The sequence below is a fragment of the Carcharhinus amblyrhynchos genome, chromosome 21 (assembly GCF_965287045.1).
Source record: "Carcharhinus amblyrhynchos chromosome 21, sCarAmb.v2.hapA, whole genome shotgun sequence".
NCBI lineage: Eukaryota > Metazoa > Chordata > Chondrichthyes > Carcharhiniformes > Carcharhinidae > Carcharhinus > Carcharhinus amblyrhynchos.
In genome coordinates, this window is record NC_137344.1 from 19,181,205 (window position 1) to 19,207,124 (window position 25,920).

At 40.2% G+C, this 25,920-nt stretch overlaps 2 protein-coding genes across 4 annotated transcripts in view; one reads left to right on the forward strand and one right to left on the reverse strand.

Annotated features, from left to right (window-relative positions):
- LOC145356683 (uncharacterized) overlaps positions 1–17,879 on the forward strand; it is a 62,301-nt gene extending 44,422 nt beyond the window's left edge. For both annotated transcript variants that reach the window (XR_013889184.1, XR_013889185.1), the window contains exon 3: positions 17,851–17,879. The gene's annotated coding sequence lies outside the window, so the exon portion shown is untranslated. The remainder of the gene's footprint in view (positions 1–17,850) is intronic.
- The window catches only part of gna13a (guanine nucleotide binding protein (G protein), alpha 13a), a 464,418-nt gene that overhangs the window by 392,454 nt on the left and 46,044 nt on the right, over positions 1–25,920 (reverse strand). Inside the window, exon 3 of one of the 2 annotated variants that reach the window (XR_013889186.1) lies at positions 10,380–15,202. Coding sequence is in view for 1 of the 2 variants with exons in the window: in XM_080209573.1 (XP_080065699.1) it covers positions 14,630–15,202 (573 nt within the window). In the remaining variant the exon portion in view is untranslated. Of the gene's footprint in view, positions 1–6,022; positions 15,203–25,920 lie in introns of those variants that run through there. The other variant, XM_080209573.1, reaches the window with a different exon arrangement.

Here is a 25,920-nt window from a genome sequence, read left to right on the forward strand (position 1 = left end):
CCATCTATCTGCCCAATCTACCAGCCTGTCTATGTCCTGTTGCATTGCCAGGCACTGCTCCTCAGTACCCGCCAATCCAACCATCTTGGTGTCATCAGCAAATTTGCTGATCACACCACCTACCCCCTCTTCCAAGTCATTAATATATACCACAAATAGAAGAGGTCCCAGTACCGAGCCCTGCGGCACACCACTGGTGACAGGCCTCCAATTGGAAAAGGAGCCTTCCACTACTACTCGCTGTCTCCTCCTCCCAAGCCAGTTCTCCACCCATCTACATACCTGGCCTTGTATCCCATGAGCCTTCACCTTTTCTATCAGCCTACCATGAGGGACCTTGTCAAACGCCTTACTGAAATCCATATAGACAACATCAACGGCTTGTCCTTCGTCAACCGTTTTTGTCACCTCTTCAAAAAATTCCACTAGATTCGTAAGGCACGACCTCCCTGTAACGAAGCCATGCTGCGTATCCCTGATCAGATTGCAGCGCTCCAGATGTTCATACATCCTATCCTTGAGGATCCTCTCCATTAGCTTGCCTATAACCGAAGTCAAGCTCACCGGCCTATAATTCCCTGGGTTATCCCTCTGACCCTTCTTAAACAACGGTACTACATTTGCAATGCGCCAATCCTCTGGGACCTCACCTGTGTCCAAAGAAGAGACAAAGATTTGCGTCAGAGGCCCAGCAATTTCATCCCTCACCTCCCTTAACAGCCTGGGATAGATGCCATCAGGCCCCGGAGATTTATCCGTCTTTATACTGTCTAAAAGTCCCAACACCTCTTCCCTCGTGATGACTATATCCCTCAACGGATCCTCAAACTCCTCAAGCACAGCACCAGACATCAGGCCCCTCTCCTGCGTGAATACCGACGCAAAGTATTCATTCAGGATCTCCCCCATTCCCCCAGGCTCCAAGCATAGTTCCCCTCCTCTGTCCCTGAGAGGACCAATCTTCCCTCTAACCATCCTTTTATTTCTAACATAGGAGTAAAATGCCTTAGGATTTTCTTTAATCCTACCCGCCAAAGCCATTTCATGGCCCCTTTTTGCCTTTCTGATGCCCCTTTTAAGTTCTCTCCTACATTCTCTGTATTCTTCTAACGCAATCTCTGTCCTCAAATGCCTAGATCTAATGTATGCCTCTCTTTTCCTCCTGACCAGGTCCTCAATATCCCTAGTTACCCACGGCTCTCTAATCCTACCCTTCCCATCCTTCCTCTTAACCGGCACATGTCTTTCCTGCAAAGATTTTAGTTTTCCCTTGAGAGACTCCCACATACCCAGCGTCGACCTGCCATCAAGCAGCTTACCCCAGTCCGTATCTTTAAGATCCTGCCTAATCCGGTTGTATCTAGCCCTCCCCCAGTTTAACACCCTCCCCTTAGGACAGGCTTCATCTTTATCCATTAATATCTTAAACCAGACAGAGTTGTGGTCACTGTTAGCCACCTGCTCTCCTACTTCAACGTCAACCACCTGCCCAGGCTCATTCCCCAGAACCAAGTCCAGTATAGCCCCCTCCCTGGTCGGGCTATCCACATACTGCTCCAGGGATCCTTCCATTACACACTGTACAAATTCCTCCCCGTCAGCACCCTCTGATCTCGGCACCTTCCAGTCTACCCCGGGGAGATTAAAATCTCCCACTACCACCACCCTATTCTTCCTGCACTTATCTAGAATGTCCCTGCTTATCCCTTCTTCCACAGCCCTCGGGCTGTTGGGCGGTCTGTAGTACACACCCAACATAGTAACATCTCCCTTCCTATTCCTCAACTCCACCCATAGCGACTCGATTCCTATATCCTCTATTCCTCCCTCCCTCTGCACTGCTATGATGCAATCCTTAACTAACAACGCCACTCCCCCACCTCTCTGCGACCCACCCCTATCACGCCTGAAGCACTTATACCCGGGAACATTCAACTGCCAGTCCTGCCCTTCCTTTAACCAAGTCTCTGTCACCGCCACCACTTCCAACTTCCTTTCGAACATTATTGCCTTCAGTTCATCTGTTTTGCCAGTCACACTCCTAGCATTGAAACACATGCACCGAAGACCCTCAGAAACAATCCGATCCTTCTTCCTACCCTCCGGGCTTACCCTATCCCCAATCCCAGTTCCGTCCACATCCCCACCCCCCCTCCATATTAGTTTAAACACTGCCGAAACACTCCAGCTAACCTTCCAGCTAAGATATTCACACCCTTCCCAGTTAACTGTACCCCATCCCTCTTATATATTTGCCCCTCTTTCATAAAGACTTCCCAATGGTCTACGAATCTAAAACCCTCTGCCCTACACCAATCCTTCAACCATGCATTGAGTTGGAGTATCTCATTATTTCTAGCCCTGCTAGCCCCAGGCACCGGCAGCAGCCCAGAGAACGCCACCCTGGAGGCCCTACATTTCAGCCTAGCCCCCAACTCCCTGAACTGCCTACGTATGTCCCCCCTGCACTTTGTTCCTACATCCTTCTCTCCTACAGCCAATCCTCTATCCACGCTAACACCCTACCCCCAACTCCATGCCCCCTGACCTTCTGCAATAACCTCTTGTGAGGTACCTTGTCAAATGCCTTCTGAAAATCAAGACAGACCACATCCACCGGCTCTCCTCTATCCACTGCCCTAGACACATCCTCATAGAACTCCAGTAAGTTCATCAGACATGATTTGCTGATGACACCAAGATTGGGGGAACGGCGAATTGTGCGGAGGGTGTGGAGAGTCTGCAGAAGGATCTAGATAGGCTGGGCAAATGGGCCAGGAAATGGCAAATGGAATTTAATGTTGGCAAGTGAGAGGTGGTCCACTTTGGTAGGAAGGACTATTACTTACGGGGCGAAAAACTGCAGCAGGCGACGGTGCAGAGGGACCTCGGGGTCCTTGTGCATGAGTTGCAAAAACCCAGCTTGCAAGTGCAGCAGGTGGTCAGGAAGGCGAATGGGATGCTGGCCTTCATAGCGAGGGGGATTGAATATAAAAGTAGGGAGGTCTTGCTGCAGCTGTATAGGGCATTGGTGAGGCCGCAGCTGGAGTACTGTGTGCAGTTTTGGGCGCCGCACCTGCACAAAGATATTTTGGCCTTGGAGTGCAGAGGAGGTTTACTAGGCTGATACCGGAGTTGAGGGGGTTGAGCTATGAGGAGAGGCTGAATAAACTAGGCTTGTACTCGTTAGAGTTTAGAAGAATGAGGGGAGATCTCATTGAGACATATAAGATGATGAATGGGATGGATAGGATAGAGGTGGAGAGACTCTTCCTGCTCAAAAAAGACAGGACTAGGGGGCACAGCCTCAGGATAAAGGGGGGGGGGGGTGGTTTAGAACGGAGTTGAGGAGGAACTTCTTCACTCAAAGGGTGGTGAATCTCTGGAATTCTCTGCCCGTTTGAAGTGGTGGAGGCTGCCTCGCTAAATATTTTTAAGACTCGGGTTGATGGGTTTTTGATAAGAGAAGGGATTAAGGGTTATGGGGAGAGGGCGGGAAAGTGGAACTGAGCCACGACAGATCAGCCATGATCTTATTGAATGGCGGGGCAGGCTCGAAGGGCTAGATGGCCTACTCCTGCTCCTATTTCTTATGTTCTTATTATGTTCTTATGACTTCCCTTAACGAAACCATGCTGCGTCTGCTCTACCAAACAATTCTCCTCAAGGTGCCTCGCTATTTTGTCCTTGATCACGGATTCTAACATTTTTCCTACAACAGACGTTAAACTAACCAGCCTATAATTCCCCGCCTTTTGCCTGCCACCCTTCTTAAACAACGGCGTAACATTAGCCGTTTTCCAATCTTCCAGCACTTCCCCGGAATCCAGCGACGTTTGGAAAATAACCACCAAGGCATCCACTATCACCTCCACCATTTCCTTTAGAACCCTTGGATGCATTCCATCCAGTCCTGGGGACTTGTCCACAATCAGTCCCTCCAGCCTGTCGAGCACCGCCTCTCTAGTAACAATAATGTCATTCAGGCCCGCCACTCCTACCATCTTTCCATCGCTAACACCCGGCAAGTTACTCACGTCCTCCTCCGTGAAGACCGAAACAAAAAAGTTATTCAGGGCCTCAGCCATTTCCCCATCCCCTACCACTAAGTCCCCCCTCTCATCCTCTAAGGGTCCAACGTTCACCCTAGTCAGCCTCTTCCTTTTTACATATTTATAAAAACTCTTGCTATCCTTTTTTATATTAAGCACTAGCCCAGCTTCATAGTTTATCCTACCCTTCTTTATCAATTTCTTTGACGTTTAAACCTCTCCCAATCCTCTTCTCGCCCACTACTCTAAACGCATCCGCTTTTAATTTAACACTTTCCTTCACCTCCTTCATTATCCACAGCTGATTACCTCTCCTCCTCCGATCCTTTTTAACCATCAGAATAAATTTCTGCTGAGCACCAAGATCTCCTTAAAGATCCTCCACTGTTCCTCAGCAGACCTACCTTCCAATGCACTCCCCCAATCAACATCCACCAATTCCTCTCTCATCCTACCATACTCCCCTCTGTTCAAACAAAGGACACACGTCCAGGAGCCCACTTTCTCTTCCTCCATCTGCATCAGAAACTCCACCATACAATGATCACTCTCCCCAAGAGGATCCTTCACCACAAGGTCCCTAATTCCACCCACCTCATTACATAACACCAGTTCCAAGATAGCTCGCTCCCTCGTCGGCTCCAATACACACTGTTCAAGGAAACTATCCCGGCAGCATTCCAAGAACTCTTCCTCAAGCCCACCGCGTCCAACATGGGTCAACCAATCAATATGTAGATTGAAATCCCCCATAATTACCGCCGTTCCATTCCTGCACGCTGCATTTATTTGCGCGTTAACAGCCTGCCGTACCTCCAGATCATTATTCAGGGGCCTATAAATGACACCCACCAGCGTCTTCCTCCCTTTGCTGTTCCTAATCTCCACCCACAACAGTTCCACGTTCTGCTCTTTGGCCACAATTCCACGTTCTGCTCTATCTGTACAGAGCAGATAAGGAAAAACTGTACCTGTCGGCAGAAAGATCGAGAACCAGAACAAAGAGAAAAAAAAGCAGATTTAAAAGTAACTGGCAAAAGCAATGGCAACATAAGGAAAACATTTTTTAAGCAATGAGTGATTGTGATCGAGAATACAGTGCTTGAGTGCACGAACGAGGCTAGTTCAATAGGGGCTTTCAAGAGGGAATTGCATCTTTACCTGAAAAGTAATATTCAGGGGCATAAGGAGTAGTATTTGGTAAATTGTTCCTTAGGAGAGCCAATACAGATATAATGGGTTCAATGGCCTCCTGTGCTGTAACCATTCTGATAATGGCTCCTATCCTATGTGATGGAGGTTGCATGCTTTGGAAGGTCCTGTAAAACGTTTTGTAGCAAGTTGCTGTCTCTTATAGATAAGCACCACAACCATGTTTGAAATGGTGGTGGGGGCAGAAAATGATTAAGGTGATGGTCAGCTTGCTGATTAAGTGGATAATGGGTAACCAGTAGACAGTGAGCAGGATTTTCCAGTTGCGCTCATCCTAATGCCAGAAAATCCCACCCGAGGTAAACAGACCTTTGCATGGTCCATATCCCACCCACTACAATTCCTGTGATGGTGGGATGCGAAAGCTTTGTCCAGCTTGATGTCATGCTTTTGCGTGTTGTTGGGAAAATATTCCATCACACTCCTGACTTGTGCCTTGTAGAAAATGAAAAGTCTTTGGCAAGTCAGGTATCACTTGCCACAAAATCTTTGCTGTCAAGGTGCTGTTGTAGCTTGACTAGTCAATAGTGCCTCTCTTCACCACACCTCCAATTCCTAATTATTGTAATTCTTTAGTTAATCAAGGAGAGCCTCTTATATACTTAGATACCAAAGTTCAACTTGGATTTCTTTTGAACTCAACATGGTTTCCTTTGGAGATCATAATTAATCAATATACTGAGGCCTTCACTTCTCTCCATCTCAAGCAACCTTGCGCTGAAATACATTCACCCATACAAAGTCACAACAGACAATCAGAAATTGTAAATGTGTTTAATACACGTCAGTAAATTTTTTACATGGCATTAATGGCTGTAAAGACAACTTTCTGCATTGTATGTACACAGCAATATACAAATACAGTATAATGGCATCACTATTAGTAACTAAAGCATTAATCCAAAACAAGCAAAGTTACTCTCAGCTTTCCAATCTGAATAATTTACTGTCATTTCTGAACAAAAGAAAATATACAACAAAAAGCAAAATGATGTAAAGGATTCAGTACATTTCCCCCAAATCCATGAAGACGCATATATAAAACCACAACAATTTTCCTATACAATGATACTATATATTTTAAATGAACGGTTAATGATACTTTTAGCTAAAGCACTGTTTAACCAGTTTTGCTGCTTTTTAACCATGATTGTTGAACTAATCCCTGTGCCAAGAGCAGATTTTCCACAAGTTCAATGCTGTTGGTCGAAATATTTTCAATTCAAGTAATGCCACTGAAATTAAAGGGATAGACAAGAATTCACCTAGACTAATGGGAGCATATTGTACATGTGGTTGTAAAAGTGTGCATGCTTCTAAAATTTAATAAATTTTAATTCAATTTAAAATCTAATAAATTTTATACACAAAGCAGTATGACCATTTAGGCACACATTAAATGTACAGAAAGCCCATGAATTCTTCCAGTTAGAAAGTTAACTGAAAAACAGTGTAATTGCTTGATCTTAGACATTATGTACTATATTCGAACCAACTCAATTCACAAACTGGAATTTAATTGAATATGACATTTATGGTATTTCAGAGTAACAATGGGTGAAAGGACACACTAGATATTAAAACTACAAGGGCTTTTATAACTGGGTAAATTGCCAGACGTGAGAATGCCGTTGAGAGGGGCATAGCCAAATAAAGTAAAAGATGTACTTAAACGTTCTCTGCTTATTCTCATCACTTGTTCTTAAAGATGATTTTTTTGCAGCTATTTTAGATTGTGCCATTAAGTATTTAAAATTCAGGTAGTTTTTGTCACTATGAGGGGCCAATACAGTGTTTTAAACCATTGTGTTTGGCAAAATAGAAGCAATGCAGTTTAAGATAAGGGGTTTCATCAAGAAAAGGCAATCCTTCCCTCAAACAACCAAAAATTCAGAGGTACCAGTTTATTGACCATCAGAAAACCAAGGGACTGAGATGCCTTAAAATGAACTTTTCCACACATGTAGGATGACATATATACTGAATACTTCTAGTTATTTAAAGCATCTCATCTACAAACTCATTTAACAATGGGCAAATTTCCCTTTCATATCCAGAATAAAGGCACCATTTGGTATAGCACCAAACCAGAGACTTGAAGGTCCCAAGTTTCATTCCCAGTCTGTGCTGAGGTATTTGATCTCAGCTGGGAATATCATAATTGACTAAAACAAAAGGAGGAGGAAATAAAAGTCAATGCAACTATGACTAAGCACAAACTTGTGAACTGAGCTGAAAATTGCAGAGCAGGTGATAATAAAAATGCTTTTTAAGCTGTGATGCTGACAGTTGACTAACCCCATCCAGATCAATAGATGCAAAATGGCCACTTAGCAAAAAGAAAGCTTCCAGCATTCAGAAAAACATGAAACAAAACACAGATTCTGGAAATATTAAATAAAAACAGAGAAAGCTGGAAACACAGTCAGTCTTTGTAGAAGAAAAACACAGTTAATGTTTCAGGTTGGTAACATTTAGTGGTTTCTCTCTCCACAATGCTGTCTGACCTGCTGGATATTTCCAGTGTTTGTTTTTTTAAAAAAATCAGTATCTATCAGTGCCAGGATAGGAAATGCAGTTGTGGGGAGTGGGAGATGAAGCATTAGACCCATGAAATATCAGGTTGCATCCTTTTTGCAGTTCTCTCTTTTTTAAAATTCTTCTTACCAATTTCAGCATAGGAAAAAGTTAGAATGTTAATTAAAGGCATTAAAATTTCCCCAACTATTCAATAGTCAAATTTTACAAGACAGGCAATCACAACCCCAGAACTACATTCCAGTAACACTAGATAATGCCATCTGGTTTAGAGAATGCCCCTATAGAATAGACTGCAACATTTATGTATGCTGTCACACTTGATTATTAAGGCAGGGTGCCATGGCACACATGAAATAGTACCTCAGAAAAAAATCAGTACCTTCAGAACAGAAAATCTGAAACACAGGAAAAGATAACAGAATACCACTTCACTGAATGAAACAACAGTCACAAACTGAGCATTGCACATGGATAAGTTTCAGCAGTTTCATGTGTGAAATTTATACATTATCCTGCAAACATATACAAGCATTCTCACATGTACTGCCATCTTGGATTTTTCAAATTAATACCACTTATAGGCCACTAGATGTACATTTCAGAGAGACACTGTATCATATGACCTTATCCAATTTGTTACCTCAATGCCAGGTAAACAGACACTTGCGTAGCTCAATGTTCTGAAGCATCCCATACATACATTTGGAGGGAGGGTAGTTTAAAATATCTTTTCAGTCAGAATTTAACTCGTAGTCTTGCTGCTGTTTCGACGCACGATAGGATTCTGCATGCAGCATTCATGTGCTGTGACTTCTAAAATTAAATTTTTTTATTCAAGTTGTCCATTTGGTTTGTCCTTGATAAGGTGCTAGATTTCTACTTTCTGTATCATTACCCTACAACCCAAACAATCTAACACCACACTCAAGGTCATTCAAACTCTGAAATGACCTGGGCATCTCTACAGATGAAGTAAAATCTAAAATAGAATCCTTGACAAAGCAATTGTTTAAAATATAATTATGTTACAATATTCACTAGCCATAGATTGCTCAATTTTTTCATTCAACAAGTTTTCACTGAAAGCAACCTGTACAATATAAATGCAACATTTCTAAAGATGGTATTCTGAACTTATTTCTGTTGTTGCTTTATTACAGACTGGTAGACATAGGTTCGTGTATACATAACTTTCCAAATATTACTAAACACAAATACAGGTCAAGTTGCTACTGCTAGCTTATTAAAATGGCAATTTGCAATACTGCCGTTAATATATTGGCTTCATACTATTAAAGATAGAAAAGAATAAAGTTTCATTGGGAATAAAGTAAAAAGTAAAGGCACTACATTATACAGCAAGCAACTGATCTTGTTGGTTTAAGCCAGTCCTGGTAAAGACAACAAAAGCAAAAATGCTGAAGATGTTGGAAATCTAAAAGAGAAACAGAAAATAGTGAAAATACTCAGGTCAAGCACAAGGACCAGAACGCCACTAACTTACTATTTTAACTGTTTCTCTCTCCATCGATGTTGCCCGACCTAGGTATTTCCACTATTTTCTGTTTTAATTACTGGCAAATAGAATCAGCCTTCTGAAAATAACTAAGCACAAATAGATCTTATGTTTAAGATTGTTGTGGTTTATACATAAATATTGCAAAGTACTGGTATATTAAGATGAGAAAATTAATTTTCTAACTCTTCTCTTTTAACTTCTCAAGTTTGTTGGAAAAGTGCATTTCATTAATTGTTGCATGCAAATACAACAGGAAACCTATACAAATAAGCCAAAGAGAGAACACTCACAAGTAAAATTTATTTCATGACAACAAAGCAAGTCCACATGTAAGTGGCTAAAGTAGACTGCCATCTAATTACAATCTAGATAAACCTAAAGATGGAAAAACAATGTGCTCATTCGTTGGCCATCAGTACCTGAACAGAAAGGGGTGGTGTTTTGGAACAGGAAATAGAAAACAAATGGAAAAACAAAGAGTGTACAACATGCAGCAAACAGAATATTACTAAAACAGAAAAGGAGACAAGAAATGGATGACAGATAAGGTAGCTGCAAGAATATAGAAATGGAATAGAAATAGAGATAAGATGATAAAGAAATATAATGCTGAAATTGAAAAAGAAATAAAGAATGCAGGTAGGCAAGCTGAAGAGAAATGGTTTGATGAGGTGTGCAATGAAGCACTGGAGCGGGAAAGAAATGACAAAACTCAGTATTATGCAGGTGGTGAAGTCTTTTGACAGATGAAAGGGATAACAGATTATGGGTGTATAAAAGACAAATGGTAAAACATTGCTTGAAAGGGATGCTGTAGAAAATAGGTGGACAGAATATATAAGTGAACTGCATGATGATGCAAACCGAGAGGGTCCTCAAGATATAGAGACAAATGAAGGACAAAACACGATCTGAGGTAAGGAATGGTTTGAAATTGGTGGGTACAGAAAGCACTCGAGGCATAGAGGAATTAACAATTTAAAGTCCTCGGAGAAATTAAATTACAAGTGGTAACAGAAAATTCTGATAATATACCAATGAATGCATTCCAAGACATTAACCTAAAGCAATGGAGTGCAATTGTTTTAAACAATAAGCTCAATGACTCATCTCATTAAAGTGATCTCCAAAGTCACAATAGAAAGAAATAACAATTCATAGAAACTGTTTGAATTAAAGGCTTGGAGGAATGTTGTAACCAGAAAGCGGCTTCTGTAATACATTTTAAATGAACAGCAAATGAAACATCAAAAATACCAAGCACTCCTATTTTCAAGAAGGTGAAACATCTGCCATCCAGTTCTATAGCACAAAGTGGAACTAAACATTTATTCTGCAAAATGCAGATGCAGGACTAACTAGTGGCTTCCTTAAAGAAAACTACCGATTTCTGGGAAAAACAATAGAAAATGAAAATTGATATGCATGCGTTGTCTGACTTAATACTCAAGCTGACAGTATCTTTTGGAATAAAACTCAAAATTCCACCAGAAAGTTTCTCCACTTCTGTACTATATCAAATGTCATTAGTTGAGGCACTTGTTTGCAAATAAAACCTGGGGTTGTGAGTGAGATTAAGTGTAAGGATTCCATTCAACAAATTAAAACTGCTAACTGGCACCAGTTACTGCTACCATATTAGCTTCACCAGAACCACCAGCTTACAATTTATCACGTCATAAAAATAGATAGCATGCAACTTTTCTGTCTGAAAAGAAACAATCAACTAATTTGTATAGAGCTGGACGAATCCTTTTTCGCATAAGCATGACAGCATGTAAGCAGCTGTGCAATGTAATACACTACACAATGGCACTCAGATGGTAACTTTGTACACTAAACCAAAATTGATTATGCTCAGGAGTATCTTCCAAAAACTGATGGCTACATGTTCACTTTCAAATGTTTTGCATCAGGTAAGTTTAAGAACTTACAGATGCTTAAGTACCTTTCTTTTACTGCCTCACAAACAAAATGATTAAACTTGTTTACTGAAGAGAGCAATCTTTCAATGGTCAAATTAGTAAAGATGTTTGCTGATCTCAACAATAGGTACAACCAGTGTGGAAAGTTATTTTTCTACAGTTTTGGCAATCTTGAGTAGGCAATCTCAATGGAAGATACTACAACAGAACACAACATCCCAGTGTGATAAAAGGGAGAGAAACACCATTATAAACACAGCTGGTTGGATCCTGTTCCTTCAGTGCACAAAAGTAAACTTAGAGCAGGGGTGTAAGTATAGATGTGGAAGTGAGAAGAGGATGCAGCCCAGCTGTCAAGGTTTTACAGAGTTTACTGCTTCTTCAGATTCACACAAAGTGGCCACATGAGAGTAAACATTAGACACACAGTGGCCCAACACAGGGCTTTAAAAGGCAAGAGAAAAAGGAATGTACATTATGTCAGAACATGCATATTACATTCTTCAGAAAAGCTGCAGAGAACTCAGCATTTTAACACTTGTTATCTGTTCAAGGGTTGCTGTATTTGGTTAATGGCACAAATGACAACTTAAGGTAGCTTAAGCATGAGGTTATTTTGTGATGTCTTAAGATCAGAGTCAGATGAGAAACTAGTTTCCAGTCTTTTTCCACATATTTGTGGTAATTAGTGGAAAGTTAAGGCTATGGCATTTTTGTCAGCATAAAATTTCTGCATAGTCGGCATAGTATATTTTCCAAGATACTGTAAAATACAATTTGATCTTACAGACTGTGGTACAGTTGCATCAGTCTCAACAGCCCAAAATTCACAGTACATTATATTAACTTCTATAGACTATGCTTTACCAAGGTACTTCAAAGCAGGAGATATAGCAAAGATTTCCTCCAGAATGCAGTTCTTTCCAAAACCATTTTCTTCATTGTAGACTGAGTCACTTAGGTCGAGCATATATTGCTTTTTCAAAGAACACCACTTAATTCTGTGAATACCGAATTCCTTCTGTATTGATAAAGGTTTGGAGCCAATGGCAGGGTTCAACAGACCAATAATAAATGTCACCTCCAGTTTGTGCATGAACTTTAAGACAATTGCATTATTCCGCCCCCCCCCTCCAAAAAAAAAGGGACAAGGGGATTTATTTAGGTACTGGTGCCCAGAAATCAGCCACAAGTTCTCTTAGCTTCCGGTCATAGAGGACAACCAAAATGATTCAACTAACTCCAAATTCTAATACAAAAGCAAAAATATTGATGCTGGAAACCCAGACAGTAACTGTGGAGACAGAAACAAAATATTTCAGATTGATGACCTTTCATTAGGAAAGCCATTAACTTAGCATGTAATTCCACAAATGCTGCCTGACAAACATTACCTTGAATTTCCTGTTTTAATTCCATATTCTGAATTTGTTTCAATTCAGCTCCAGCTAGTCTTAGAAATTACCTGCCAAACTGGAGGCTTATCACTGAACTAGATGGTAACCTTTGGCTGAAACTACTGACAGACAAAACCTGGATGGAACTGGCTGCACAGATTGGCACGTACCACAGTGGCATGGAACAAATACAATGCATGATCAAGTTTGGAAAGAAATCAACATTAAACATGACATAAGAACATTTTAAAAATATGTGTAAATTTATAAAATTATTCAGAGGTCATTAAGCAAAATATTACTACACAACTGTGGCAAGCCTGTTATTCAACAAAGACAGGTAGTCAAGGAAAGACGTGGCACTGTAGGTACCAGGGTTAGAATTTACTACTGTCTAACAGCCCCAACATTAATAGAGGTAAATGCATCACTGCTAAAATAGGTGAATCAGAATAACAATTATTTTAATGACTTCAGCACTTCAGAAGCCCACCATTGTGGTGCAGGTCTGGTTCTTTGTAACTTACAATTATCACATACTAAAGCCAATATACCAATCCCAACTTGTAAAAAAGTATTTTTAAAAAATGCATTTGCATTTACATTGTATGATGCTAGATTTAGTAAGGCTTCTGTTAGTAATTACTGACCAACTGAAATGGGATTTGCAGATACACCAGTAAATTCTAAACCCTGAATTCAAATAGGACATATTTAAAACCAATTATAAAAGTACAACTGTTTAAAAGGCAAGTATCTTCATGATTAGCACTGCAAACAACACGTTTTAATATGTTTTTTTTAGAAAGGTGGAAACTAATTTTCTGGGTCTCATCTTTCAAATAATTATCATAGGTTGCATCACAAATTTAGGAATCACGTCATTACTCTTTTAATGAGACAGCAGGGTTTTTTCAGCCACAGAGTAATACCAAATGCCTCAATACCAAGACAAAGTTTTCAGCTAAAATTTGTACTTAAGAGTTACTGGATTCAATTATAAAATAGCCCCCATTCCTCAACATTACTTTAATGTTGCTTTAACCACGGTGTGATCTGCAAGGCACGTACACAGCTTTCAATCACGTTTTTATAGTAGCATTATTTAATAAATCGAAAAATTGGTTTACTACTATAGGTTAGAATCTGATAGGCAGTAAGGCATGTTGCATCTGCATTATTCAATCAAAACAGTAATTTTTACATTAGGCCCAGGCTCCCAAATAATTATGAAGCAATTCTGTGAAATTTGGCATTTATGTACAATTTTGACAAAATACTATGTAAACATTTCAAATGTTATGTAAATACTGCATTAGTTCTGTAAAACTTCCATCAGGGAGAGGTTCCACGAACTAAATCCAATATTAACAACCCTAGCTTGTACAAATTGTGACTGCTTCACATTTCAAAAGATTAAATATGTACCACTCTTTGACTACTGCACCTATCAGTAGCAAACCAAATAGCAAAATATTAAACATTCTAGAAGATTTTGAAAACAATTTGTATGTGACAAAAGTTAATTTCACTCCCAAAGGGGCTCCTCTTGGCCAAAATGTTGCTAACCTGCTTCCCTAATACTCAATTTTTTTTTGGAACAAATACTGACTTTTCCTTTGTAATAGCCCTTTTCGTTTGGAGGGGGGTATGGGTTAAGGAGGAGAGAATAGATATTAACAAGACACAATCCCCACATTGACCACCGCAGTTTTGCATTATCTGGCAATTTTTCACATATCTTCATTTTCGAAGAAACACAATCGTAAACCTGGTCAGGTTATTGAAGTGTATGCTTGATTAGAATACCCTCAGCAAAACCCAACTGGGAGCAAAAGCAATTGAAAGGCCAAAGTCTGGAAAATAAATTTGGCATTCTTTGTTTGAACAGTTTACAGCAGCTGCCACAAATTTTTGAAGGAACTGTAACCTTTGTAAGCTGCTGTCAGTGCCAGACATTAAAAGTAACAAAATAACTGGACGTCACTGGAGCATCAGTTGCTTAAGGTTATCGTGAAGGATAGTGTCCTTGACATCACGGAAGACCAGACGAATATTTTCGGTATTAATGGCAGTGGTGAAGTGATGGTAGAGTGGCTTGTGTTGCTGGTCTCGACGTTTGTCACGAAAGCACTGCACCAGGAACTGTTGGACATCTGAGAGCTCATGGGGGTCTCCCTCATACTGAGGAAAGTAGTCCTTGATGCTAACAGTTCTAACCTTTTCCTCTAACAAGTCCGTCTTGTTAAGGAAAAGAATTATGGAGACATTGCTAAAGACCCTGTTGTTGACTATCGTTTCGAAGATGTTTAGGGACTCACTCAGGCGATTTGTTTGCCGGTCCTCCATGAGCACCTGGTCAAATTCACTTGATGACACCAGGAACAGAATGGAAGTCACCCCATCAAAGCACTCGAACCAACGCCTTCGTTCCGACCGCTGTCCACCCACATCCACCATCTTGAAGGGCACATTCTTAATTTCAAAGTCGTATTCATGTATTCCCTTGGTGGGTCTTCGTGCTAGTAGAATGTCTTGTTGTGTTGGAAGATATTCCTAAAGAAGAAAACAAGAGTCGAATTAGTATTGGATCTAGACGATACAATTTTATACATAATCTAATTATTATACAAACACATGGTGTGCCTGGGCATAGCATAAATATAATTGCAATTTGTACTTGGTGATGAATAAAGAATGCATTTTATGTCATTTCATTGTTACTGGTTAATGAATACATCCCATAAATATTATTTCACACATATGTTCTTACAACACTGGGAATTTTCAGGCTTCCTGCGTTGCACAAGTTTCAGCTTCTGCACCAGTTTTTTTAAAACCTGGTAACAGTAGAAATATATATATATAATATACACACACACATATATATATAAGAACCACAGGCACAGCCCATGTTAGTCTGACCATGGCACCATGTAACTCCATGTAATCACCAAACCAAGTGCCATCCATACACTATCATCAAGAATCTGACAACAAGGTAAATTTAATTAATACATTCCACTGCTCCAGGATATATAAACTAATAGCAGCATCACAGAATCAAAAAAACAAAAGCTGACTACACCTACTTCAAAAACTGCTGATGGCCATGATGATTTTTTGGGGGAGGGGCTGGTACAACAGGTAAAATCTTTATTTATATAACTCTCACTTGGACAGCAAGCTCTAATATATTTATCAGTGAAGAACTAAGGAATAGTTAAACAAAGATCATTTCATCAGATCTAGAAATTCGTATTTATTTAAGAATGGCCTATATCATAAGAAAGAATACGCTAACAACTCAGAATTAAAAGCAATCGTATACATGGATTGAGCAGTCTCTTCACCCACCTACAAAGAAGCTTTGTCAGATGCTTTTTATCCTGATGTTTCAGTGGATATTTTGGACATTGGTAGCTGTGGAACGTATACATCAACCTCATGCTCAAAATTGGTTTATGGTGGGTATATAATGTCTATTGCTGAAATAGGCCTCAACAGGAAAAGCTCAATAGTGAAATCCAAATCCTGCCAAACGATAACTGTTTGCCAGTTAATGGACAATATCATGTTACTGATAAATATTAAAATAAAGTTAGCAAATGGAAAATTACTGAGTTGCATGTTAACAGAATGCAACACAAGGTTCTATTGGCAGACAATGTGGCAATTTCTATATCTCCTAGGCTGTTCCAAGTTGTTAATTTTAGTGCCACATTGTTTACAATTACCTACATGGGTTGGTTTTGTAGTATCATATGTTGGTGCCCATCTCTAAATTGATCAGCCAAGAGTTCCAAACAAGCTGTTTGGTACAGTTACTAATTTTCTATTAAACTTCATCACTGAAGAAGTTAAATAAAGACAGTGTGCCTCAGGGATTAGCGCTGGGTCCACTTATTTGTCATTTATATTAATGATATGGATGAGAATATAGGAGGCATGGTAAGTTAGTTTGCAGATAACACTAAGATTGGTGGCATAGTGGACAATGAAGAAAGTTATCTCCAATTGCAGCAGGATCTTGATCAACTGGGCCAGTGGGCTGACAAATGACAGATGGAGTTTAATTTAGACAAATAGGAGTGATACATTTTGGTAGATTTAACCAGGGCAGAACTTAATTAATGGTAGGGTGTTGGGGACAGTTACAGAACAAAGTGATCTAGGGGTACATGTTCATAGCTCCTTGAAAGTGGAGTCACAGGTGGACAGAGTGGTGAAGGCGGCATTCAGCACGCTTGTTTCATCAGTCAGAACATTGAATACAGGAGTTGGGACATCTTGTTGAAGTTGTACAACATATTCGTACAGCCATACTTGGAATACTGTGTACAATTCTGGTCAGCCTATTATAGAAAGGATATTAAACTAGAAAGAGTGTAGAAAAGATTCAGGAATGCTACTGGAACTTGATGGATTGAGTTATAAGGAGAGGCTGGATAGACTGGGACTTTTATCTCTGGAGCTAGGAGGCTGAGGGGTGATCTTATAGAGGTCTATAAAATAACGACGGACACAAATCAGCTAGATAGTCAATATCTTTTCCCAAGATTTAAAGTGAGAGGGAAGAGATACAAAAATGTTCAGAGGGGCAATTTTTTCACAGAGGGTAGTGAGTATCTGGAATAAACTGCCAGTGGTACTAGTAGAGGCAGGTACAATTTTGTCTTTTAAAAAGCATTTAGATAGTTACATGGGTATGAAGGGTATAGAGGGATATAGGCAAATGCGGGCAATTGGGGTTAGCTTAGGGATTTTTAAAAAAGAGCAGCATGGACAAGTTGGGCTGAAGGGCCTGTTTCCATGAATTTTGGCAAAGCACCAATGTAAGCCAGGCAACTCCACCAAAACTAAAACACCACATAGCACCAAAATGGCTAATATTGGTTTGTGCTTCCCGTTGTAACTTTGCTTTATGAAGTTGTCATTTTTTTTTCGACGATTGGGAGATGTGAATAACAAGCTACTTCTTTATTGTTGCAATGTAGGGAAACGCAAATGGCATTTTGCATACATCATGGCTGCATAAAAAGCAATGCGATGAAGAACCAAATAATATTTTCCTGGTATTGTGCTGAAATGACTGCCACCGATATATATTTCAAAGATTTTAAAAAGTAACATTCAATCATCCATCAAAACTAATGCTGATTTCACATTTACCCCTCATCTGTTTTTCCTCTACTTGCTTTTAGATGCAGAGAAGGTGCTTTTGGAACAAAGGTAATGCAAGGAGGAACCAGGAATTACAAAAAGCTCATACCACTGTAAGAAACCTTTCTGAAAGGCTTCACAAGTGCTTTCATCGAGTATGAGAATAGTGGCTCTTCAATAATCAGATTTTGAAATCCAGATATTTTTATAAGCCGCCATGTATGAATTTTAATTCTTATTAAATGAAGATCAGCTTGTTCAGCTAGGTACTGCATTGGTGTTGTGAAGTGCTAGACTCGGCTTCACATTCAGGAGGACCTTGACCCCACCCGACCTGAACTGCTCTATTCAAAAACCAGCAATTCCCACAATACGAGTCTTAGTCCTGAGGTTGCCAGTTTCATAAACACTGTGCCCGAACATTCAAGTGAGTCAAGTTTTTATATAAATGTTCCAATACTGGAACACTGAAAGCAGAAAGCATTTTTGACTGCATGGCAGAGCAGAGACTGATAGCCAAGTTCCACATGAGGACGGCCTCAACCGGGATACTGAGTTCATGTCGCGCTATCTGTAACAGCCACGACTTGCCTGAAATTGCAACATTTCATTTACTGTCCTGTCTGGAGACAATACACATCTCTTTAATCTATGCCTAATGCTACCTACACTCATTGGCACAGAACACAGGACATTACAACACAGTACAAGCCCTTTGGCCCTCGATGTTGCACCGACCAGTGGAACCAATCTAATGGCCCTCTAACCTAACCTATTCCAATATTATCCATATGCCTATCCAATGACCATCTGAATGCCCTTAAAGTTGTCTACATCTTTAAGACTTGAATAGCAGGTTAGCTGTAAAGACTTGCATTCTAATCAGTATTCTGTAAACTGTGTGCACCTTTATATGCCCTTCTCTGATCAGAACCTTCCACACACCTGATGAAGGAACAGCATTTCCAAAAGCTTGTGGGTTTACTATCAAATAAACTGGTTGGACTTTAACCCGGTGTTGTGAGACGACTTATTGGCATGGCAACCCAAATTCCACCCTATTACATGCCTGGCAAAATTTATACTCAATATAAAGCAGCAGCAATCTTTTTAAACTGACTACAAGATTTCAAATGAATTAATTTGGGTAGTTCAGTGCTGGCACTCAGATCTTGGATTAATAATATATAGCGCCTCAGTTAGTAGCCGACAATTACGAATTTTAGCCAGGCTGTTAGGAAACCGTACTATAGGAGAGAAACTGCACAGAAAATTCAACCTGGGCTATTCTGATACATCTAATTGACTGGCAAGAGGTCTGGGACCAGGTTGAATTCCCATTTCCTCAACCATGTATGTGGCATGCAATCATTAGGTGGAAAGGAGAAGCAAATAATTTCCAAATTCTGAAGCAACGACATGTCTGGAGTCCAAAGCAAATCAATCCCACTTCAAAATGTGACCGCCATTATAACTGTTCACAGTTCTTAAAGAAGCCTCCATCCTGCTTACTACACACATACTATTAATTCTGAACTCCTGAAATTGGTTCATTTCCTTTGCAATGGAGTTTTCTTTTCATCATTACCTACAACTGAGAAGGTGGACGACCAACTGTACTTTAAGCTCTTCAGAGGAATTAAGGGCACAAACCTAATGTGTCCCATAAACAGTGCAACTTCCGATCTGTAAACAGAAATGAAGCAGTTTCTTCTAGTTGACAAACATGATTTGCAAGACAAGCTCATGCAACATCTTTCCAGGCAAGCAAACTATTAAAGTTTAAAAATTTAAACTAATAAAAGAACTGCTGGAAGCACTGAGCAGCATCAATGGCGCATGGCAGGTAGTGTTAACTTTTCAGGTTGATGCCTTTCATCAATATCCCATTCCACAATAGCAAATGGCATTTTATGGCATTTCTTTAAATTTGCTGCTCGGATCAATGACTACGAAAAATTAAAAATTGACTGAAATAGGGCAGAGGTGAGACAGCTGAGTTTGTATCTTCCCCCAGCCAATTTCTGGAACAGCTGGTAGAAAATAATTAGTTGTCCTTGTGTATGTTGCCAACAAAAACGTGCAGCTGAAATGACTGATAGACAAAACATGATTTGTTGACCTTCACGTTACTGTTTTACTTTGCCAATTCTCTCCGTTTCTGAAGGCACTGACTCTTGTTGGCATATGGTTACACAGTACTGAAAGTACTTTGATACTTCGAGCAATAATCATTGATTATGCATGAATAGAAGGGTTCAATGGAAAGCAATCAGAAGCAGTAACCTTGCCCAATTTTCTTCTCCCTAACCTGGGCTCCTGAGACCAATTGTAGCACCTGTTACCATGATTGGGGTAAGTGAATCCAGCATAAACCAAGATAAACCTTTGGTTTAGTATTTCAGCACTGTAACATGCTCAACCATCATACAGAAGTTTAGTTTGGGCTTCAAACCAATCCATTGTGCTTCTGTATTCATGCAAGTGTTTTCTTTTTATTCACTGGTGTTGAAGGTCAGGTTGGTCAGTGTTGAGTGCTTGACTCAGGATTAAAAATTAAGTTTGAATCTAATAGGATTCATCTTTCTGCTGTGGAAAATGAGTATACAGCATGACACTCATAGATTTATAGATGGGAAATGCATTGACTGAAGTGGTCAAATTTATAAACTTTTAACAGTGAACAAATTAGAAACGATGCAGTATTTGTGCCAACAATGCAGCAAAAATAAATGAGATAATAATCTATCTTGCTTGCTATAATGTAAAATTTGCAACTTGGTCCTCCTTGTTAAAATGTGTCCCACTGAATTAGAGCATCAGCTGGCTACTAGACTGGTTCATGATGGTAGTGAAAAAGTGCATGACACATAATATCTTTCTAAACAATGCTTTTAACATTAGCAGATCAGGACTTAACCATTACATGCAAGAATAAAGCACAAGGTCTAGGTCACTTATCTTCCTTACGAACGAGGGCTTGGATAGAGATTGGTTAACTAACAGGAAGAGAGTAGGGACAAATGGACCAATTTTGAGTAGACACAGTAGTGTGTGACAAAGTAGACACAGAGCGGATGCTTTCTCTTGTGGGGCAGTCTAGAAGAGGTGATCATGGTTTTAGAATAAGGGGAGCAGATTTAAAACAGAGATGAGAAGAAACTACTTCTGTCAAAGGGCAGTGAATCTATAGAATTCTCTACCTCAGTGCAGTGGATGCCAGGACATTTGAGTAAATTTGAGGAGAAAAACAGATTTTTAATTAATGGGTTGAAGGGTAATGGAGAACAGGCAGGAAGTTGAGATTGAGACAGGATGTGCAGGTTAGGGGTGGCATGGTGACACAGTGGTGTGCACTGTCTTTGTGGAGTTTGCACATTCGCCATGTCTGTATGGGTTTCGTCTGGGTGCACTGGTTTCTTCCCACAGTCCAAAGATATGGCAGTTAGGCGGACTGCCATGTTAAATTGCCCTAGTGTCTGAAGATATGTAGGTTAGGGGAATTAGCCAGGCAGGGGGGTGGTTTTACGGGGTTAAGATGGGAGTGGACCTGGGTGAGATGCTCTGTTGGAGAGTCGGTGTAAACTCAAATGGGCCAAATGGTCTCCTTCAACACTGTAGGGATTCTATGACAAGATCAGTCATGATCCTATTGAGTAGTAGAGCAGGCTCGAGGGACTGAATTGCCTACACCTGGTCCTAGTTCTTATGCTGCAAGACGAATGGAATACGCACGTAGGAAAGTTTTACTGCAGCTATACAGGGCTTTTGGTGAGACCGCTTCTGGAGTACTGTATAGAATTTTGGTCACCAAAAGATAGAACTGCATTAGCAATTCAGAGGAGGTTCACTCAACTGAATCCTAGGATGACAGTGTCATCTTACAAGGAATGGTTAGACAGGTCAGGCCTGCGTACATTGGAAGTTAAAGCTATTACGAGGTGATCTTATTGAAACATGCAAGATCTGGAGGGAACCTGACAGGGTTGATGCTGAGAAGTTGTTTCCCCTTTTGGCAGAGAATAGAACTGGGGACACCAGTTCAAAAATAAGGGGTCTTCCATTTAAGATGGACATGAGGAGAATTTTGTTTTCAAGGGTCATTAATCTGTGGAATTCCCTTCCCAAGAGAACAGTGGAGGCCATTGAATATTTTTAAAACCGAATTAGATAGATTCTTGATTGACATGGGAGTCAGAGGGTATCAGGTTCGACAGGAAAGTACAGACCACAATCAGATCAGACATGATCTTATCAAATGGCGCAGCAAGCTCAAGGGGCCAACTGGTACACTCTTAATCCACATGTTTGTGTGTGTGTGCATGTTTGAATGTCTTTGCTCAATAGCTCACTGGACACTACCAAAGTCACGAACCTAAAAAGTGGGACAACACAAATCCATTCAACTGACCATTTGTTGCACAATACTTTTCTACTCCATCCTGCGACCTACCCACATCCTCTAACAGACTGTGTCGAGTAAAAGGCAGCCATCAGTTCCTGTTCACACATTTGTAATAGCAGATGCACATCATAAACAACTGTGTTTAACTACATTTAGGCACACACCCAGCGGTCCATTTTAAAAAGATAACCAGTTCCAAAACAGCAACCTGGTATGTACAACATTTTGCATATGACAATGGACTTGTAAAGCATTATGATCTATTAATTAAATCTAAACAGCAATGTTGATGTAAAGATCTTAATAAATAGCCCCTTAAGACTGCTCTGCCATTCAGTATGGTAGTGCCTGATCTTCCAACTCAATTTAACTTTACGCTTACCCCATATCCTTTAATTCCGTAAATAGCTACACGTCTATCAATCTCAGTTATGAATATACAGTACAGAATAACTGAGCATCCACAATCCTCTGGAGTTGAGAATTCCAAAGATTCACAACCCTCAAGAAATTTGCCATCTCGGCCCTATCCTGAGACTATGACCCGTGGTTCTAGGCTCTCTGGCCAGAAGAAACTGCCTCTTAATATTAGATCTCTGACTCTGCCCAAATGATAATCTTGACAATGTAATCAGATAAAAACAAGATCACCCAACTGTTAAATTAATGCTCTACTGTATAGTTCTGTACTAAAATTGACAAATCACCAGAAATACAAAAAAAGCTTCTGTACAAACGTCAAGGAAACAAAAGCTATGGTTTTGTAACCATGGCAAATTCAGAATGCCGAAGAAAATGGACATTGGTCCAAACCATGAAGATCATTGGACTCCTGGAGAAATATGCAATTTTAGCTTTGCAAAGAATAAACTGTTATTCAAAACTGTATCATATCTTTGTGTCAGTGAAGGAACTATTTGTTTAAGCTTTTGTTTCAGAAGCAAATGTAGGACAAACGTTGTTCTGAACACGAATCTCATTCACATGCAAATACACGCAGTACTTTTAACAAGAGATTTATTGACAACAGCTTCCTGCAGAGTACTGGCAGAGCAAACATAACATTTCTAACTGACTTAACATACTATACAACTAAAGAAACATTTATTTGGATGCAGAAAATTCCTCCTTTATGAACCAATGTTCTTTATATCTAATAAATGCACACAATTGTAGAAGCAGTACTGGAGCTAGTTTAATAATCTCTCATGAATCAAGAATCAACAGCATAAACTTTCACTCAACAAAACTGATAGATTTGAGTATTTGGAATTCATCCTGTGTTATATTGAGGAATAACTTCCATTTGAAGTGATTACACATTTAAAGCAACAGTATGTGTTCTATATTTCATTTTTCACAAAAGGGTGGATCCAGAGAGCAAAATATAAAAACTAGGCGCAAAATTGGCCATACACATTGTGCTCAAGTCATGAATGTGACTTAGAGATAACTAAATGCAAGAATTGACAACTGCACTTGCTACTAGGGTAAGTTTATGACTTCACAGCCAATATGAAAAATTACACTGTGAAGCAGCAAGAAAACAGTTTCCCCAATTGCACTCACATTTCCATTTTATGTGTCTTTGAATTGTGATTCTACACAGAACGTGACAAAGAACAAGGCTATTTTCTTTTATTTAAAATACGTGGGCGTTTTCCATTTGCCACAAAACAACAAATCCCCAAAATCTATTACAGTACATCAGACCATTATTCCACATAATACTGAAAAGATCAGCTAATATTCATACAAATGACTTCAGTTATCAATCATTGCAATTGCTGCAGTCAGTGTCTCCTCTCGTATAGGTAAAGAAAGGATACAAAGAGCGGAGGACCTCAGGATAAATCATGGGCACATGGCACCATGGTGTACACTCTCCTCCATAGGATAACAGAGGCAGGACTATACAATATACAGGATACCTTTGTGGGATTGCATACAATCAACTGGGTCTAACATCTCAGGATCTCCAAACATTGAAAGGGAATCCAGAAAGTGGGGAACCTCAGGATACTGCCATCAGCACAGGATGTGAAATGTCAGCATTTACAGAAACCAGTAAGCCAAGAAGTCCTACATCTTGCCTCAGCTTGCAACAATACAAACCTCCCTTCTCTCCAGTCATCTCAGAGATACCAATCAGGGTCCCCATTCCAGGAAAACAAACCATTTTCCACCAAGGAAAATCCACTAGTAAGGAGAAAAAGAATCATCAAGACACCCATCAACAAGGTAACCCCCCTCTTCCTGACAAGAGAACGAAACCCTCTAGGAGTAATTAACAAATCAGAGCCCACAACAGCATCCACCTACCCAGATGAAGGATGGGAGCCCCAGAGAGGAGTATCAGGATTATCCAATTCACGCCAGACGTAATTTTTCCACGTACGCCTTCACAGGAAAGATAGGGAACAAAACAGCACAATCTTCCAAGGAAAAGAATTCTGGATTGACCCCAGACTCTCACACGGACCGTGCAACCAACAGGACACTATGTCCCCAAGAGAACCAAGTCTTAGGAGACAGAGCTCTCCAGAAGCTCCCAAAAGGGGATGCCTTAGGGGAGGGCAACCTACTCACCCATCCACCTGACCCGAATAAACACAGCAACTACTGCCTGTTCAACCATACCCTAAAATAAGGGGCAACAAGCCACGAATACTCGCACCATTCCTATACAATAAACAAAGCAAACTAAGCACCATTTAGGCCCCACTATCAATGAGATTCAACCCATTTCCCCACATCAGAGTAATCCCAACAACTGGATAATATGTCCACCATTCATTCCATTAGCCAAGCAATCAAACAACCACTGTCAACACCCATGGAGACGAACCAAAATAGAAGGTCAACCTAACAAGCTAGACATCCAAGGATAAGTCAGCTACATCTGAACATGCACTGTAAAATTATTCCCCCATTCTAACAGCAGAGATGCCAACAACATAAAATGGAGCTCAGTCTTTTCCAGGAATCATGTCTGTGCACTCTCAGGAAACAAGCAAGGATTCCCTAATACCAAGATAACAAAAATGCAAAAGAACCCAATAGTTCTAATAGGGATTTTCCTCACCCACAATAAGGACCTAAGGCCACACCAACCATCTCGATACCAGACCATGCTGTGGCCAGCCTGCTGTGGCGCTTCTCATCTAAATAATAAATCGTACCAAAAGTTGTACTCCCTCAGTGTAAATGCAAGGATTACTGTATATAAGAAAAAAATGAACCAGGTAAATGCTGCACAACTCATGTCATACAACCAAATCAACATACACCCTAACGGAAAGGAGACCCACAAACGATTAAACTGCAGCCTACTGCATTCTACCATCAGAGCACAATCAGTGGATGAATACCACCAAAAAAAAAATCAAAATAAACAATCCTGATTTTCCCAATGTAACAGAGACAAATGCCTGCGCTCATACATCATACACCCATGTCAGGATGAAAGACAGAATACCAAAATCAGGATTATAATCTCAAGGGAACAAAGTTTAGGATTAATGATGAGCTGAAGGATGATGGAACCTTTCAGGAGTTTGAAAAGGCCCAAGTCATGACAGTATCATGAAACAACACCAATCCGAATTTCCCTGCAGCCTCTGCACCTCCACCATGTTGTCATCCCAAAGCCCCTGCAAAGAAATGCTTAGGTTCCAGCGGGTGGCAAGGACCCGATGTGGCCAAC